General features: G+C 39.4%; 1 protein-coding gene across 4 annotated transcripts in view; it reads right to left on the bottom strand.

Annotated features, from left to right (window-relative positions):
- Positions 1 to 552: 552 nt before the first annotated feature.
- Positions 553 to 16,753, bottom strand: part of LOC149298795 (transcription initiation factor TFIID subunit 3-like) — a 61,455-nt gene continuing 45,254 nt past the window's right edge. The window contains exons 3-8 of one of the 4 annotated variants that reach the window (XM_089487248.1): positions 14,181 to 15,979; positions 11,525 to 11,536; positions 10,862 to 10,947; positions 4,450 to 4,729; positions 3,092 to 3,198; positions 553 to 667 (exon numbers count right to left, since the gene is read on the bottom strand). In XM_089487248.1, coding sequence (XP_089343374.1) covers positions 553 to 667; positions 3,092 to 3,198; positions 4,450 to 4,729; positions 10,862 to 10,947; positions 11,525 to 11,536; positions 14,181 to 15,979 — 2,399 coding nt within the window. Of the gene's footprint in view, positions 668 to 3,091; positions 3,199 to 4,449; positions 4,730 to 10,861; positions 10,948 to 11,226; positions 11,263 to 11,524; positions 11,537 to 14,180; positions 15,980 to 16,753 lie in introns of all 4 variants that reach the window. The other 3 variants (XM_089487249.1, XM_089487250.1, XM_089487252.1) reach the window with 3 other exon arrangements.

Below are 16,753 nucleotides of genomic sequence, written 5' to 3'. Positions count from 1 at the left end.
TTTCACAAAGCCAGAATTGCTTTTATTTGTATAAGCACAAAATAAAAAAGGAGATCGGGTTCAGAGATTTATAACAAATCTTTGCACTCAACACATATCAGATTACGTTAAATAATCTTTCTGTATGATCATCGAGAGCCACAAACAAAACGTATGCAAAGTGTGCGCAGTCCTTGCAAGTCTGTTTAAAATCATTCACGAGAGCTTTTCTGGATTGACCACTTCTAAGTTTGATTGGTGAAGAGTGAAAAAAATATATGATACAAGAAATGAGCACTATTGTCAATAGAAAAAAGGAGCAAAAATCCTTTTCGGTGTCCTGGGACAGATATTTCCAAACTGACAGATGGGTCCCAGCTTTAAATCTATTAATCTCTAGCCTTAGATACTATTCCACACGAATGGACGTTCCTTTAGTACCCTGGTCGGAAACCATTGTTAATCTAACCAACCTGGTTTAGGCACAACTCCCATCATCCTCAACACACGTCATGAATGAAGGGTTGCAGGCCCCGCAAAACAAATTAGAAGGACCAGGTTTGTGGAAGAGTCTCAATGAGCTTTGTGCTTCCGCTTCTTGTGCTTTTTATCTTTCTTCTTGCTGTCGCACTTTTTACAAAACCACTGTTCTAGTTCTGTTGGGTCATCTTTTATTCCAACGCAGGGCCTACGAGTAGAAAAAGCACAAAAAAAGCAAAACATTGTCAAACATGCTTTTTATTATATAAAACACATTAAAGTCCACCAAGGCATTTCATAAACATGTTCGGTGATGTAAAAAGAAATCCTTCATAAGCCAAGATTGTGGCTTCAAGCTGAATTGTAGTAAACAATTCTTAAAGCCTACCTATGCATGAGCTAAAAGTATGTGATCAGTTATAATGTAACTTTACCCCTCTTTGTTACCCTATGGATGTTCAGGAACCTCCACATAAGGTGCTGTGAGAATAACTTTAGGACTTATCTATACATCCAGCGTTTTTCACAGCGGCAGGGACCATTGTCAGCAGAAGCCTTGCTGGCTTCCTGAACACCGATGGTGTGTAATGCTACTTGTTATTTCCTGTCTACCAATTGCACAACGTTACGGAATTTGATGGCACTATATAAAACAAATAATAATAATAATAATAAATGGCGCTCGGTACACTGCTGACACCCACTGGAAGGTCACTGCAGGAAAGGCGAAACTGATCAGCAATGCAAGGCGGTGGAGGCCTGCTGGCTGATCACAGGGTGATCAGTAAAGGTGAGTTTGGAGGGAAGAGAATGAGAAACAATGTTTCTCCCTCTTCACACAAAGGGGGGGGGGGGGAAAGACATTTTTTTTTCAATGAAAAATAAATAAAAATACCGTGAGCTCAGTAATGTCATTGTGAAATCACTGGCATACATAAGTAGGTATGCAAAAAGAGACCCCTAACCATTTTGCACTGTAGACCTGTGCAAAAGTATTAAAAATACTACCCTATAAGGTAATATCCAAGGAATGGATGTAGCCCGCTAACATAAAAATATATGTGGCGTATGTCTAAACAGAGGATTTTGCTGAACATAAACCGGGACATTGTTCATCAGTAGCACCTACTGTTTAGAAGAAATTCTATATATAATTGAAGAAGAAAAAAAACCTTTAACAAGCTATTTAAAAAAACAAAACAAAAAAAAAAAAACTACTTTTTTTTTTAATTAAGAAAAATAAAGATGTATAATTTGCGTGGGTACATGGAGCACATAAAAAGGGAATAAAAATTGTAGGGGTAAGTAAGGCACTGAACAGCATTGGTAAGGAAAGCGTTAGGCACTCCAAAATCACTATTAACCCTCACTACCCAAACAGAAAGCCATAGCTACGCTCCAGGCTCATACACGCATAATTACCAATAAGGACTCTTTGGGTAGGTTAAATAGAGTCTGTGCATAAGTGGGGAGAGGCAGAGGTGGAACAGGTGGACAGGACTAATATTTGGCAATATCAATTTGTTATAACAACAACAAGAGTAACGCTAGCAACATAGTTTACTATCTGCATTTTTACAGAATTGTTTCCAACTGAACCAAGTCCGGGAAAGTATGAGCTACAGGTCATTATTTTTATACTAGAGCACAACAATGTCATAACTTTACATACAGCCATGATTACATTAGCATTTAAAATATAGGCTCGGTAGCTATAAAATGTCAATATTTTTTTTACTCAATTAAGAATAGTTTGCGTGACCTGGGAATGCGATGTCCAGATATTTTCTTAAACGGGTTAAAAGCAAATGCTTAACATTCTGGCGGCACCGGTGTAACGCTGATCTCAGGTCAGGCAGCAAAAAAATGGAGGAGCTGGCTGTCAATCAGTATTACTTAGTTTATGCATGGTGCCGATAAACAAAGCCTCTTAGTTTCCATTCTGTTATCAGCAGCAAGTTAAAGGTGTAGGCAAGCTCTGGGTCTAGAAATGGAGAGCCTAACCCAGAAGCACTGCAGAAACTAATACAGATACCTCAGTGTATGCAGAGGGATTATGCCACTGGGTTTTCTGCACGGCAATAAAGCCATCTGGGAGATGGAAATGGATTTTGTACTAACTAACATCTATGAGAACACGTAAAAACACGATAGCGTTAAAAGAAGCATTCAATGCCAACATATTGTACTATTTTAGTAATGAAAGCAAATGAGTTTCTAGGTGCAAATGTTAACTTTGTAACAGTATAAAAAAAAAAGTAGTCGGCGACAGCAGGATCCTACTGCACGGAGCTTTGGTAACTGCAGGTCACTGGGAACCTCTCTTGCTGGTACATGCTCTAGTATTCTGTACTTGTGCGTCTGGGTACCTATGGTTGTTCTATTTCTGTGCCATCACACGCTTTGCTATGCTGTATGTGTTTCTGTGTCGGTCTTTTGGGGGACGGATTCTTAACACTCTTAAAACAGAGCGAGAGCAGCTTCCCCAGCCAATCTATGCAAATATTCCATATTAAAATACAGGTATTTCCACTTTAAAAACATTTCAACATAGTCGTTTCTACCCTTATTCCTTTATCCTATGAGTGCTCGAAGAGCGTATGTAAAGAGCTACAGAAAACAAGTCTCTTACCAGTGATACCAGTCGTCGCATCCATCACAACCAATCATCGGGCTGCCATCATCGGGCTTATTGCACCCCGGGCAGATCCAGATTTGGTTGCCCCACTCATCACGTATCTATAATAGAACAATGGAAATTATGAGGACAAGAACATTTTAACACAGAGAATGAATCAAAATCATTGCGTGAATTTAGTCTTCAAAAATATAGCCAACCTTGCACAGAAGCAATAATGCCTTTACATAAATATTATGCTTAAATGTATCCTTCATTTGATTATAGACTATTGTTAAAAAAAAAATTCAACGTTTTTTTGTGAAACTTGACTTGGCCACTTTTTTTCTGGATTTCTAAACTTTATTACCACCAGTAGAATGGTAGACGCAAGATATTCAATTACCCTGCCGTTACTTGCACCTTGGGAGCCTATAAAATATAACGGCACAAAAGCTCCATTGTTAACATGTAACTCAGATTATATATTGCTAAAACTTTTAGTACCACAATGTACCTGTGCTGCTGTCACTATGAACAAATGGTTTGTGCTGCTTCAGTGTTTGCACTAGAAATGGGGTATACCTAACACACATTTAACATTACAGTAGACTGGGCTTTTATTTAGCATTTTTACTTATTAGCCAAATACTTGTATTCACCTAGCTGATAAGATCAGGTATGCAAAATACAGTTAATGAGTAACTTTCCATTTACCTTATGACATCTGTCACTTTGCATTAAGGACATGTGAAGCTAAACTGGAAAAATCCATAGTTTCAATGTGGCACAGTTCCGCAATCCCAATTAGCCACACTAAGATCATGAACCAGACCAGTGGCTGCCAAGCAGATCCGAACACTCCCAATATTAACCATCTATGTGCCACAAAAGGGATCATGACCACAAAACTAAAGCTAGGTTCTCATTTTCTTACATGTGGTCTATTTTTATTAGGTTAAGAATTTTGAAGAAAAAAATAAAAGACATTGGTCCTGTGATACGCAAATGACAGGTCTACTTTGCATAGGAGAAAAAAAAGTCATATTGTATGACCAACATTTCTAGCAAGAATATATTTCAAAGAACATTTACATGTCAACTATCTGCTCAACAAAGATGTAACTTCATATATAGTTTGTATGTTTATCTACAAGGAGTATGGGTAGCACATTGTATAGATCAAGGTCATTGCTCTTTAGAATGTGCCCCTGTACCATTTTGGCAAGCAAATCCAACTTGCTTTTGGATGGTTATGATGGCCAAAAACAGTTCAACCATCTAAAATGTAGTTACCATGAAAGTTTAGGTAGCTGTAAATTATAACCCCTTCAAAATTCAATATATTCACATGGTATGTGTGTTTAACTCACTACGTAAGTGCTGACTGTTTCTGTTACAACACTCCTGACTGGTGTTTTTGTGTTGCCTGTAGTGGTGCCAGGAGGAGGAGGTGGTGGTGGTGGTGGAGGATGTGGATGAGAAGGAGTCGGAGCCGGATTTGGAGCTGGTGATGCAGCTGCTGGAGCTTGTACAGGTGGAGGGGCCACAACTGGTGCCGGGGCAGGAGATGGGGCAGGAGGTGGCGATTTGGGCAGGGAAGGTGGAGCACTTGGCTTCCCCTCTGGAGCAGAAACCACTTTGCTGATGACTCTGAAATTAAAAGGAAACCACTGTTATTAGCATTTGCACATTAAAGTACACATAACAATGGTAGTTACATGGTAAATGCTAAACAAATCTTTCTGGTAATGCTAATTACATGATATATGGTCAACATAAGAAACCAGAAATCATTCAGTGGAAATACAATCAAATTTGTATAACAATGATTTAGATTATAGACAATTTATGTACCTAGAAGAGAAGATGCCGTTTTGAACACAAAGGGTGGTCACACCAAATATTGATTTTAGATTTTTCTTCTGTTTGCGCACTTTGCATTTTGTTAAACGATAAACTATTAACATGTCAATTTTTGAAAGAATCCTTTACGTCACAGCATTTTTTCCACACCTGACTAAAACTTTTGCCCAGCAGCGTAAGTGCCAAGAACTATTACCATCGAACAGGAGTTTGTGCCAAAGCCAGCTTCTGCTGCCCTTTGAAAGGTAAAGCTTAAAGGCATGGTTCATGAGGGAAACCAGGTTGACACTGCAAATCTAAAATCTACAATTCCACTCAAACTCTGCTCGTTACTCTTGCAGGTAGGTCTGGCAAATAAGTCAGCAGTGCATAGTGATGCACATGGGAAGATCTGGTGGTAAGGTCATAGAAATAGGAAGCCTATGAAATGGAGTGGTGGCAACAAAATTACTACGAGGTTGCAATTTTACTTATGCTCGTGTTACATAGCAGGGCTCAAGATTAACTCAAGAATATACCTGCATTCATATTATGTAAAGGCATTGCCTACGGACTACTGGCTGTCTCGTGTCCCATATCAACCTGAACAAAGGATGATATCTAGAGGCAGTTTAAAGTTTGATGTTATTCTCTTTTGAGCCTTACAAGATAACGGTGTTGTGGCTAGAGAGAAATGTGTAATGCTGGTGCTATTATGTAGGAATTTGTAACACTGAGGTACAGTCTAAGACTTGAAGTTCTCATGCAACGGTTTTGTGATTCAAGGTATGCCCATGCATATAGGTGAAAAAGGTCACAAGCTCTTAAATGTCCTAAAAGTCCAGCAATTAACTACACACATCACTACACAGATTTTTTTCTCATTTAGATGGTGAATGTTACTATCGAGTATATTTCTCATACTGCATATTATGCAGCTTTCAATTTGGAATTGTAGCCTGGTATGCCCGAGAACCATATATAAAGGAAACTAGATACCTTCATGTATTGGAAGACATCGCCCAAAAGTGGTACTAAATCTTTACTTTCTTCCCATGGGCTAAGGCTCTCCTCCTCAATTATCACTTTTTCCTTTTCCCTTCCACAAGATTTCACTCGTGCTGCCCCGTACATCTGGAACCTACTTCCACCAAACCTTCAGCTTTCACTCTAGCTCCCAACATTCAAGAAAGGTCTCAAAGCCCACTTCTTCAGAGAAGCCGCACCATCTTGGCTGCTAGAACTTCCCTGCCACTGATGCAACCATCACACTACCTCTCACCCTTTCTCTGTGCCTTTTGTTTGTCCTCACCCCATTCCCTCAAGATTGTAAGCTTGCGAGCAGGGCTCTCTCCACCTAATGTATCGGTTTGTCTTTGTCAATTCTAGTCTTGTCATACCCCTTGAATATATGTATTGTAAGAAGCGCTGCGTGAATTGTAGGCGCTACATAAAACAAAAGATGACAACAATAATAGGAAATACAGAAATGTCCCGAAGAGCCTATGCCATGTGAAACAGTACTACATAACGAGAGACTGAGAAGTTCATCTTAAACAGGATCACGTACGGTCACAGCCAAAATACTTAAAGGAACCACTGTTGCCTCTTTGCATTTATTAGTTACAGACCTCACGTGGCTTTACTGCAGCCATCCGTTATTGGTTTTGGGCTGACATGCTGGACAGGTGGAAACAATTGGACATAATCCTTCTCCCTCTTGGAAACCTAAAAAGGAGAGTAGGATGGGCTACCTGGCAATGGTTTACCCACTCTGCTTACCGACTGAAAACTTTAATCCATATATAACAAAACTGACCACTTCATTTTAAGCTATTCTTGTTTGAAGTGGAAAAAATGTATGCCTATGTCTTAAAATGTGTATAACAATTTTTTTTTTTATACAAGACTGTATATAATTTTTCCACAATGTTGCGATATAGACCTTAATACTCTCTGGGGGATGAAAGCTAGAACGTGTGGGAACTACTCAAATTAACATTAATAGAGCCTCATTTTAGTACTGATAACTTTTATCTCCAAGATGAAGGGGTGTCTAAGTCTTTCAGCTTCCTACATAAAAGACACTACAAATATTTGCTAATTCAGTACTTCCTTCCTCAAACGATTCTAGAACCAAGGATATCTGGCAGGCTCAAAGACAAACGCATAAACAGAATAACCTCCGCAGTTAAAATGCTTCCTGCTGACTTCCTTAGTAGTGTCAAGTAGAGTCTACCCAAGGTTTCTTTGCACACTAACTCAAAATGCAATGTTTGTTTGTATAAGTGGAGTTTGGACAGTCAAGCACAGGACAAAGGCCAACACATTTTGACAATTTTTGACTCATTTACAAACGAATACTTCCATTTACCATGTTTTGATTCTGTAAGCTAATACATGTTAGAGGCGAAACTTATTTGAATTTAAATGCGGACGTCACAAAGATTTGCATTAAAGAATCAGATATGTTTGAAGAAAACGGATTTTTCTTAGCTTTCCTGTTTTATATTTCTTTATAAAAGTGCAGTTCAACACTCCTCCATTAGTGATGACCTACCAGATTATATATTTTATATACACTACTGCTCAAAGGACTGGGGTCACCTAGCTGCTTCCATGGAAAACAAGGAAATTTCCAGCTGTGCTATCATTACCAAAGGGTTTCTAATGATCCGTTTCTAATGAGCCTGCTTATTGGACCATTCCATTGGTTACCATGGTGATAGGAAACATTTTATTTCTGCACCAGAAGAAGCATCACTAGTTGAATATGGAAGACAAGCAAAGACGTGGCACTTCTCTACTGGTAAACTTATTAATGTTGTAACCACCTATAGCGGTAAAACAGCAGTGTGAAAATGCGTTTGGCTTTTGTGCATTAAAATAGAGGCTTTAAATCGTGAGGTGCACAATTATGGGCAATAGTTGGTTTCTTAGAAAACCCAATAAGTGAAATCTGCTTCTAAAGAGACTATTGAAGTAGAGGTATTGAATAGTACTGCATTTGCCACGCAAAAATGTTATTGCTTCACAACAATTAAAAATAACGACAAAAAAACCAAACCAAAATAGCCTGCCATTTATGAGCATACAAGATCATCAAGATTATCTAAAGAACGCCTGCTCTAGATATTTACTTAATCTGGGCGATTCATTCCGTAGGACTCTTCAAGTCTGGATAAGCCTAAAAAATAGTCAGATGGTCTCCACTTGCGCCAGATACTTACGCCATTTTATACAGACTCTGAGGATGCATCCTTCAATTCCTATACACGTTTGCTAGCCCCGTCTCCTAATAATGCATAGGTGGCCTAGGAAGTGATCCATTGGCCAGGGTCTCTCAGGCTTGCTTGTTTGTTATATACTTCCCTCTTCACTTTATCGCTATAAACCAAACGCAGCTTACTACTTCAACAAAACCAGATGACAATCTCTAAGCTCGGAAAGGATACAGAAAAACATGCTCTTATCATGCAGTTTGCTTAAGCACGGTAATTAGATTTAAATTCCTGCGGTGTTTGGTGGCTAGAACTGTGCGTTAGTCATATGGTCCACTCAAGGATGAAAATACCTTTGAGCTTCGTATGTTTTCTGCTGTGGACTGGTTCTCATTGTTCTGTCGGGCTATTCAGAACAGAAATACATTTTCATAGAACCGTTCAACCTAAATCTCTGCACGGCTTAATGATTCCTACATACTTTATGGTGTTAGAATAAAAGACCTGTCTTAAAGGGTTAACTCAAGTCTGAGCAGCTACTGCTTCTGTTTTATATACTGCAGTCACTCATCAGTCTTTAATGCTGCTATCCAGCTGTTAACAGTTTTCATTTCTCGGCCATAAACCACTAAATTTCACATTGTAAAATAATTTGGAGGCCCATTAGCGCAGCAATAAACACACACAGTGTCACTGCCAGCTCTCCATTGTTTAAGTTTTCCAAACAGTGGTTTACCATTCCAGGCTTTTCCCTGTGCGGTATCATTTTTTCCTCCTCCTCATTTCATTCCAGTACGCGTTTCTCCTTCATAGGCCTCTGCTGAATGAGCAATCTCGAGCAGAGTAACCAACACCGCCCACAGCTGTGGCCCACAATAGCCCCCTGCTGCTAGCATTACGTTTTCAGCAGAACTTGGTCACGGTGCCCTAACTCCCGCAGACACTAGGCTTATTCATAAAATGTGAAGGACGGACGGATTTCCAGCAGGATTCCTTTACCTGTTTGCCCACCACATAACAGAGAAATAAATGGATCAGGTCATGGGATGCTTGCCCTGAAATGCAAACCCACAGCTTGACAAGTCAATAAAGAGCCAACCATGCCTTCTGAGCCACACATAGAAAGGGAAGGTTAAGGGCAAACACAGTTTGGCTAAGACAATACAGGGGCCCTTTATGAACCCTATTCTTCTTGCTTTGTATACAAATACCAAGGTGGCAGATAATTAAACAGCAAGGCCAGACTAAGTGGGATGATATATGCTAAAGAGGTTGGTCATTCCAAAGATCTTCAAGGATGATAATGTAAGCTCTAACCAGCCGTCCACATTTTCTGTTGGTGCTATGCAAATATTCTATAATATGCACTTACATATATATAGTATTCCTTTGGAATACTCTGACAAAGACGCACACACAGCTATGCCACAATCTCGAAAATTCTCTAGTTTCAGCTTAAGTATTGGTCAGCAAGCTTCCACCTCTGCTCAAACACGCAGAGAGCTAAATTAAGAAGAAGCAAGAAGAATTTTTGAAAGGCTGGGCCAGTTTCTTGCTTTATTAATCAAGATGCAACTGTACAGTATGTGTCGCAAACTCCATTTGCTACTTCCAGGCACATCAGTGGCTATTAGATGGCATATCTTAAGCAACTACTTGCATGAACTCAATTAGCGATCAGCTGCTTGATAACACTGCAGAAAAAAAGTGCTGTAATGCACTGCTCAAATCATACATTACAGAGCAGTCTTAAATATTTTAAATCCAAATGAACTACCACCACCTAGCCCATTGTGGATAAGATCAGTTAAAAAACAATAAACTCAATTTATGGAAGCTGTGGCCAGAGATAAGCTTAATTTGCAGACCGACCTTTTATTTATTTAAAAAACCAAATGAGGTCTAATTGTGTTAGGATTGAATCCAGTAAATTTTCTAGCTTTACTGATTTGGCAGCCATGGAATTGGCACTCCTGCTGCTAACGCAGTTGAAGAAGGTAATGATTTCACTTTAAATAAGACCAGAGGTGGTTCAGGGGAGGCTTTTACATGGTTGAGCTTTATAAAAAGTCAAACATTACCGGCAAAGAACGTGTATCCACTGCTGAATGGGATCAGTTTTACACTATTGTTTGCGTTCAGGATGGGAATGATATCCCATCTATAACATTGTCCCACAAGATGGCTAGAGATGCCTTCACTGGGTCCTTAGCGCCTAACGATCAGAGCATCCCAATACAGCATTTAACCACTCATATTAGGTCTATGAGCTACCATGTGTTATACTACATACTGTTCTGAGCTAGTTCTCTCTGGAAGACCTGGGTAGAAAAGCTGCGGCCAATCAGTGCAAGTTCTGGGCATGTGATTGTTCGTGGAGCTAATCACATGCACCTTGATATGGACAATGTTCTCAGACTCCCTTACTCTGAGGCACAAGTAATTTCTCAGTTCACCTTTTCGGTCATGTTCTAATGGAAGCGCCATCTGTGCATATGTATGGGTGTCTTGTAAAACCCTTACCAAGCCAGCATTGGAGCAAACCGGTGGCCAATATATCATGTGAGCTTGGGCAGGCTGGGAAGTGTTTGGCTAAACACATCTCCTGAAACCCAACTAGCTCAGAGCTGGCTAATGAGGCAAACTAATGGGAGAGGAGCTTCAAACGTCACAATAATATTACATCCATCAGAAAGTGTTTAGGGATTCCAATACTTACATTGTATCTTGGCCTGCACCCACTCGCAACGTTAGTCTTGGGATTACAGGTGATGGGGCTGGAACAGACAGCTCTGCCTTGGCCTGCTAAACAAAAACACACTGATTATGAGGGGTTTGTCATGCAAGTCATAAATTGCTCCAGCACAAAACACCATTTCTAACATTTACACAGAGTGTACAAATCAAAGGGTATAAAAACACCCAAACTGAATTATGCTTAGAGTTTGGTGACAATTTAAGTGTGTCAAAGACAATCAATACCATCATATAGATTCAGCTCGTATACAAGCAGTGTACTAGACTCCATATCACAAATGAAGAGCAGGATGCTTTTATATTTCAAGGGGACATTGTCATTTTGACAAGAGGGTTTGCATGTCTTTTGTGCTTGTGGAGTTTCTTTGTTAATCTTCGGGTGGGTTGATGTTCTCCTACCCTTTGACATCACTGGTGGGAGCGGCATCCCATCTATAGAAATTCTAAAATTCTTACAAAGATGATTCATAAAAACCCACTAAAGTCAGGTTTTTTCCTTTGAATTAAAAGATACTGTAAAAAATGACAAACAGCATCATAAAAAGCACCAACTCCAGCAAGCGGTTGCTGCAAGAGGGGTGGAGCTGATATTCATAATGCATACCTTAACCAGCTGGATCCTTACTAATGGGAGAGACTTGATGGGGTTTCATAATATATTTTATATGCATCATGTTTTGATTTACTAAGAGGTGGTAGATAATTGGAACAGCCTTCCAGGAGAACTGATGGAGGCTAATAGAGTGAAGGAATTTAAACATGCATAGGAGTGGCATAAAGCTATCCTAGGACCAAACCAAGGACTGATTAAGGTGTGCTAGCCATATGTCTAAAACAGCACTTAGAACAGACTACATCAATATGGGCTTGGAGAAATGCCATACTGCAGGTCCCCTGGAAAGGGTTATTAAAGAGGAAGACAATGTAATCATTTCTACAAAACAAAAATCTAATTTACATTTTCATTAGCACTGCTGCTGTGCTAATGTGCTATCTGCAGTTTCATTAAGATTTAATCACAGTTTAATTCTACCATAATTTTAATTTTCCACAAGCTGCACTTTCATGGGAGAAACTTGCCTTTAGGAGTTTGGAAAAAAACTGAATTCAGAAGTCATAAGAAATAAGATAAAACAAACTAGATGGGGAGGGGGCAATGGGATTTTTGGGGGGAATTTGGAATTAAAAAAAAAAACAAAAAAAAACCATTTAACTAAATCTGTCCTTCAAAATATCCTATAGATTGTGGTTTAAATATTTGTGTTCACACAATATGTAAATTAAAAACAGAGTTCTATAACTGGGAATCCAAGATCTGTGGCAAAATTACACAAAACTAATATAGTACATCCAATTTCCTCAATACAAGCAATGGTTGTGGCCAAATGTATGTGGACACCTGACCATCACACCTATGTGTGGTTGTTTGTTATCCCATTCCAAAATCATGGGCATTAACTCTTCTTTTGGCGTGTATATGGGGAAACTTCGACCAAAAGAGCATTTGTGAGGTCAGGCAACAATGTTGAATGAGAAGTCTGGCTTGCAAATGGGATTGCCAATTCATCCAAAGGGTGTTCAATAGGGTTAAGGTCAGGGCTCTGTGCAGTCTACTAGAGTTCCTCCACACCAAACTCAACAAACCGTGTCTTTAAGGATCTTGCTTTGTGCACAGGGGCACAGCCCCCCCAAAATTTTAAGCTGTAGCATCACCCTTCACTGACACTAAATTTTTTAGGCACTATGCATTCTGGTAGGTAGTGTTCTGACATCTGCCAAACCCAGATCCTTCCATCAGACTTGCAGACAGTAAAGCGTGATTTATCACTCCACATGTTTTCACCACTCCAAAGTCCAGTGGCAGTGTGCTTAACACCACTCCAGTCGGTGCTTGGCATTGTGCATAGTGATCTTCAGCTTGTGTGCAACTGCTTGGTCATGGAAATCCATTTTATGACGCTCCAGACGCACAGGGCCGATTATGCTTCCAGAGCTGGCACTCCTACACTTTACAATGATACAGTGGACCAGGGCAGATCAGCAGAAATTTCATAAACTGACTTGTGGCAAATTTGGCATCCGATGCCACACAAAGTCTTTATTATGACCCATTCTACTAACAATGTTGGTCTATGGAGATGGTGGCCTATGTGCTTGATTTTATATACCTGTTAGCAACAGGTGTGGCTGACACACAAACTCAATAATTAGGAGGGGTGTCCACTTACTGTTGGTCATATAGAAATATGGATAAAAAGGATATAGAAAATCCTCACCTATTTCTTAGTACAAGTAGAACAAGCATGGGTTTCGACCACACATAGAAATGAATTTAAAAATGCTTGTGCAAAGCTAACACACTTAAATTGGGGTTACAGGTTTACATTTTACAACTATTCTAAACTCTTATAATTGCACTGGAGCCTGTTGAGAAAAAAACCCCAAGACTCAATTAAGTCTGATAGCTCCTCTTTGAGTACTTTAATAAGCATTCTTCCAAAAATTAAAGAAGCAGTGACCTGACCTAGAAGTTGCAACCTCTGCTGCAGCAGGTGCCATCCTCCTCCATGGTCCAACATTTGATGCCACTGATCAATGGAAGGAAAGTGCTCCGGATCGCCAGAGCAGGAAGGGGAAGGTATAATACGCACAGGGAGATGTGTTTGTTGAAACACAAACATGGGTGCGGGGAAAGAGCAAATACACATGGGGTGATTCTGGAGAATCTCCCTGCATTTCCAAAACAGACACCATGGAAATTTAAAGGGGCCTTGCAGATATATTCATTAAAACCGCATATCATTGTAATGTACTTTTTAGTGTGTAAAAATTGCAGTTAAGACAACTAAATAAGCAAAGCAATGACATCCCAATGCCCTAAGACCTAGCAGAACTTTACAATAACACTCCAATCAGGCACAACAAGGGTTACTGCAAGAATGGGTTTACAATCCTGACTTGCGGCAAGAGATGGATTTAGGAAACACTTATGCGCTATCAGCTTTACAATTTCACTCAATATAGAGAATCTTTCATGCATGTGAGCTTTGCAGTTTATCTTCTTTACAGGGGCTTTCTGATGGCCAGTGGGCAGTCCTGCCAATTTAAGCTGTTTATTGCTTTGCTCAGTTTTTTCCTCCCCCTTTTAACTCTTAAAAAAAAAAAAAAAAGTTAACAGCAAAAAAAGTTCCTCATATCACAGCCAATTGTTTTCTACCAGGGATGGCATAAGCCTTTGCATGATATCTGGCACATCTAACCACATGCTGTTAAAACAGAACATATACACTAATCTCAACAGATACCTTTTCATGCTTATGCTTGTCTTTATCCTTTTCTTTCTTTTCTTTCTCCTTTTTGTCCTTCTCCTTTACCTTCTCTTTGTCTTTCTTTTTCTTCTTCTCTTTCTTGTCCTTTTTCTTATCTTTCTCCTTGGCCTTTTCTTTGTCCTCAAAAAGTTTTTCTGGAAGAAGGGGTGACATGGCCGAGAGCAAAGGCGGCAGCCTGACCGGATTTGGAGTACTAATCATAGGTAGTGTCATTTCTTTAGGGGACAATAAAATAGGAGTAGACGGTAAAGACTTCAACTTCTCTTCTTTATTTTTGTCTTTCACTTTCTTTTCCTTGTCCTTCTTTCCCTTTTCTTTGTCTTTCTTTTTATCCTTATGTTTCTCCTTATCTTTCTTCCCACTGTTCTCCTTCTGCTTTGACTTTATGTCAAGATCATTAAACTCTTTGAGCTTAAACTTAGGAACCTCTGTCTCATCATCTCTGTCTTTCCAGAGAGCTTTTGCTTCTTTCATTCCATCCTTCTCCTTCTCTTTGTTTTTGTCTCTGTTTTTGTCCTTAGACCTCTCCTTTTCTTTGTCTTTCTCTTTCACCTTTTCTTTTTTCTTCATCTTGGTCTTCAAATCCTTCTTTGGTTTTTTCTTCACTTCCAATGGAGAAGCCAACTTTGTCTTGTCCTCATAGACCTTTAAAAGAGGTTCTGGAGTAGGAGGGGAGGCAGACGGAGAAGAGAAGCAAGGTGGATTTACAGATATATTTGATGGCGTTTCTTGGTTAACTTTTCTAATGACCTCATTTATTGAGTCATCCATTGTCCATGATATATCAGAACTAGAGGTGCCGCCTGAAAGAGGAAGTGGAGTACTTGCAGCCTTGGTAAGGCTGCTGCTAGAAGCCAAAACCTTAGGAGTAACAGGCTCTGATATAGTGAGCTTCTTCGGACTAGGAAAGACTTCACCTTCCGACTCTGAGCCAGATGTAAAATCAAATGGGTCAGAGTCTTGCTCTGCACAGGCACGAGCAATAACCGCATCAATAGAATCTTCAATGGTATTATCAGTCACTGAAGGCTTCTTCACTGATGGATTTTCAATGTTTAATCTTTCAGAATCAAGTGGGGTTTGAATTTGTTTTATTTGTATATTCTCCTTTCCAATCTTTTCACTTAATGCAACCAAGGATGTCCGACTTGGGGTTTCTGCCTTTACAGGAGGTGGCGTATTGCTTACAGGAACTTTAGGACTCTTGGGACTCTTAGGACTTTTGGCACGTACAGGAGATTTTTTCTCTTTAAGACTACTTTTTGGTGACCGTAGAGGGCTTCCTAGTACCGTAGCTGCTTGATTTGATTTGGGAGATTTTGTTTTTTGCCCTGGTGAGCCACCTTTCGATTTTGTTTTAGGGGTCAAAGCTTTAGCATCTAAAGTTTTGGAAGGAGCAGCTTGTGTTTTTGAAACAGGGGGCACCATGTGTGGCTCTGAGGAATTAAGAACCAAGTCTGCATTGTCCTGTACAGGTGAAGGTGAAATAGGCCCCTTTTGAGTATTTATTGAACTTAAGGGTTCCCGTGGTTCCATAGCTCCATCTAAAACATCCCCTTTACTATTTGCTAATCTTGGTCTTTTTGCAAAGGGCATTTCCATCTGTTCTGGGCTAGACAAAGGTCTTTTGCTCAAATAGTTTTCATCATTAACAGTTTCATCTTCTTCCATTTCTCCTTCTTCCTCAAGAGGAACTTGCATGGCTTCTGCTGATGTGCCGCCATCTGTGGGTACTTGTTCCTCTTCCTCCTCTGTAATATAGGAAATATGGGTAAGTGGAACGGACATTGATGGAGAAAATTAACTACAACAAAGGAACTGTACACAGGTTTAGACACTAATATAGAATTTAGCGTTTTAGTCATTACTATATTTTCATAAGGTAACATACTTAATATGAACATAAAAATATATATTAACAAATATTACATAACTGCAAACAGCTACAGATGAGATTATGGGTATATGCCTACACATTACATATGCACAAAGATCCACAGGCACATTTGTGTTAAATGCAGTATACACAGGCAAAACTAGAAATGACAAGTTGTAATATAAATAGACTAATCTATATGGTAATATTGGTGTATCACATAATTGCAGCAGCTACAGATAACCATACGACATTGGAGTTTCTATGGCTACAGTATGGGCTGGTGTGTTTAGCGTCTTGCAGGAGACATCACATGGGTATTCAATGTGCTTCTCATTGGTTACCTAAGATTTGACTTACGATAAGGACAAAATTTGTCTATTTTTACTAAATGTTAGATACAGTAAATTAGAGTTGTTACTCATCAGGTCCATCCTACCAGTGACTATGGTATCTCCACCTTGACAGAAACAGCATGATTATTAGAGAAATATATTTAAAAAAACTGAAAGGCATAATTTTATGTTTCACCATAAGAACATGAAGAAAATAAAATTACATTTCCTAGTTGATAACAGTTAAAGAATAAAAAATACACATGTAGAAGAGCCATAGTGCAGAGATCCCTAAATGCAGCTGCTGGCTGAAC

Source organism: Sceloporus occidentalis, unplaced genomic scaffold, assembly GCF_023333645.1.
Source record: "Sceloporus occidentalis isolate IW3139 unplaced genomic scaffold, rSceOcc1.0.p SCAF_31, whole genome shotgun sequence".
In the NCBI taxonomy this organism is placed as follows: Eukaryota; Metazoa; Chordata; class Lepidosauria; order Squamata; family Phrynosomatidae; genus Sceloporus; species Sceloporus occidentalis.
The sequence above is the reverse complement of the archived record's forward strand: the minus strand, read 5'-3'. Positions and strand labels throughout refer to the sequence as shown.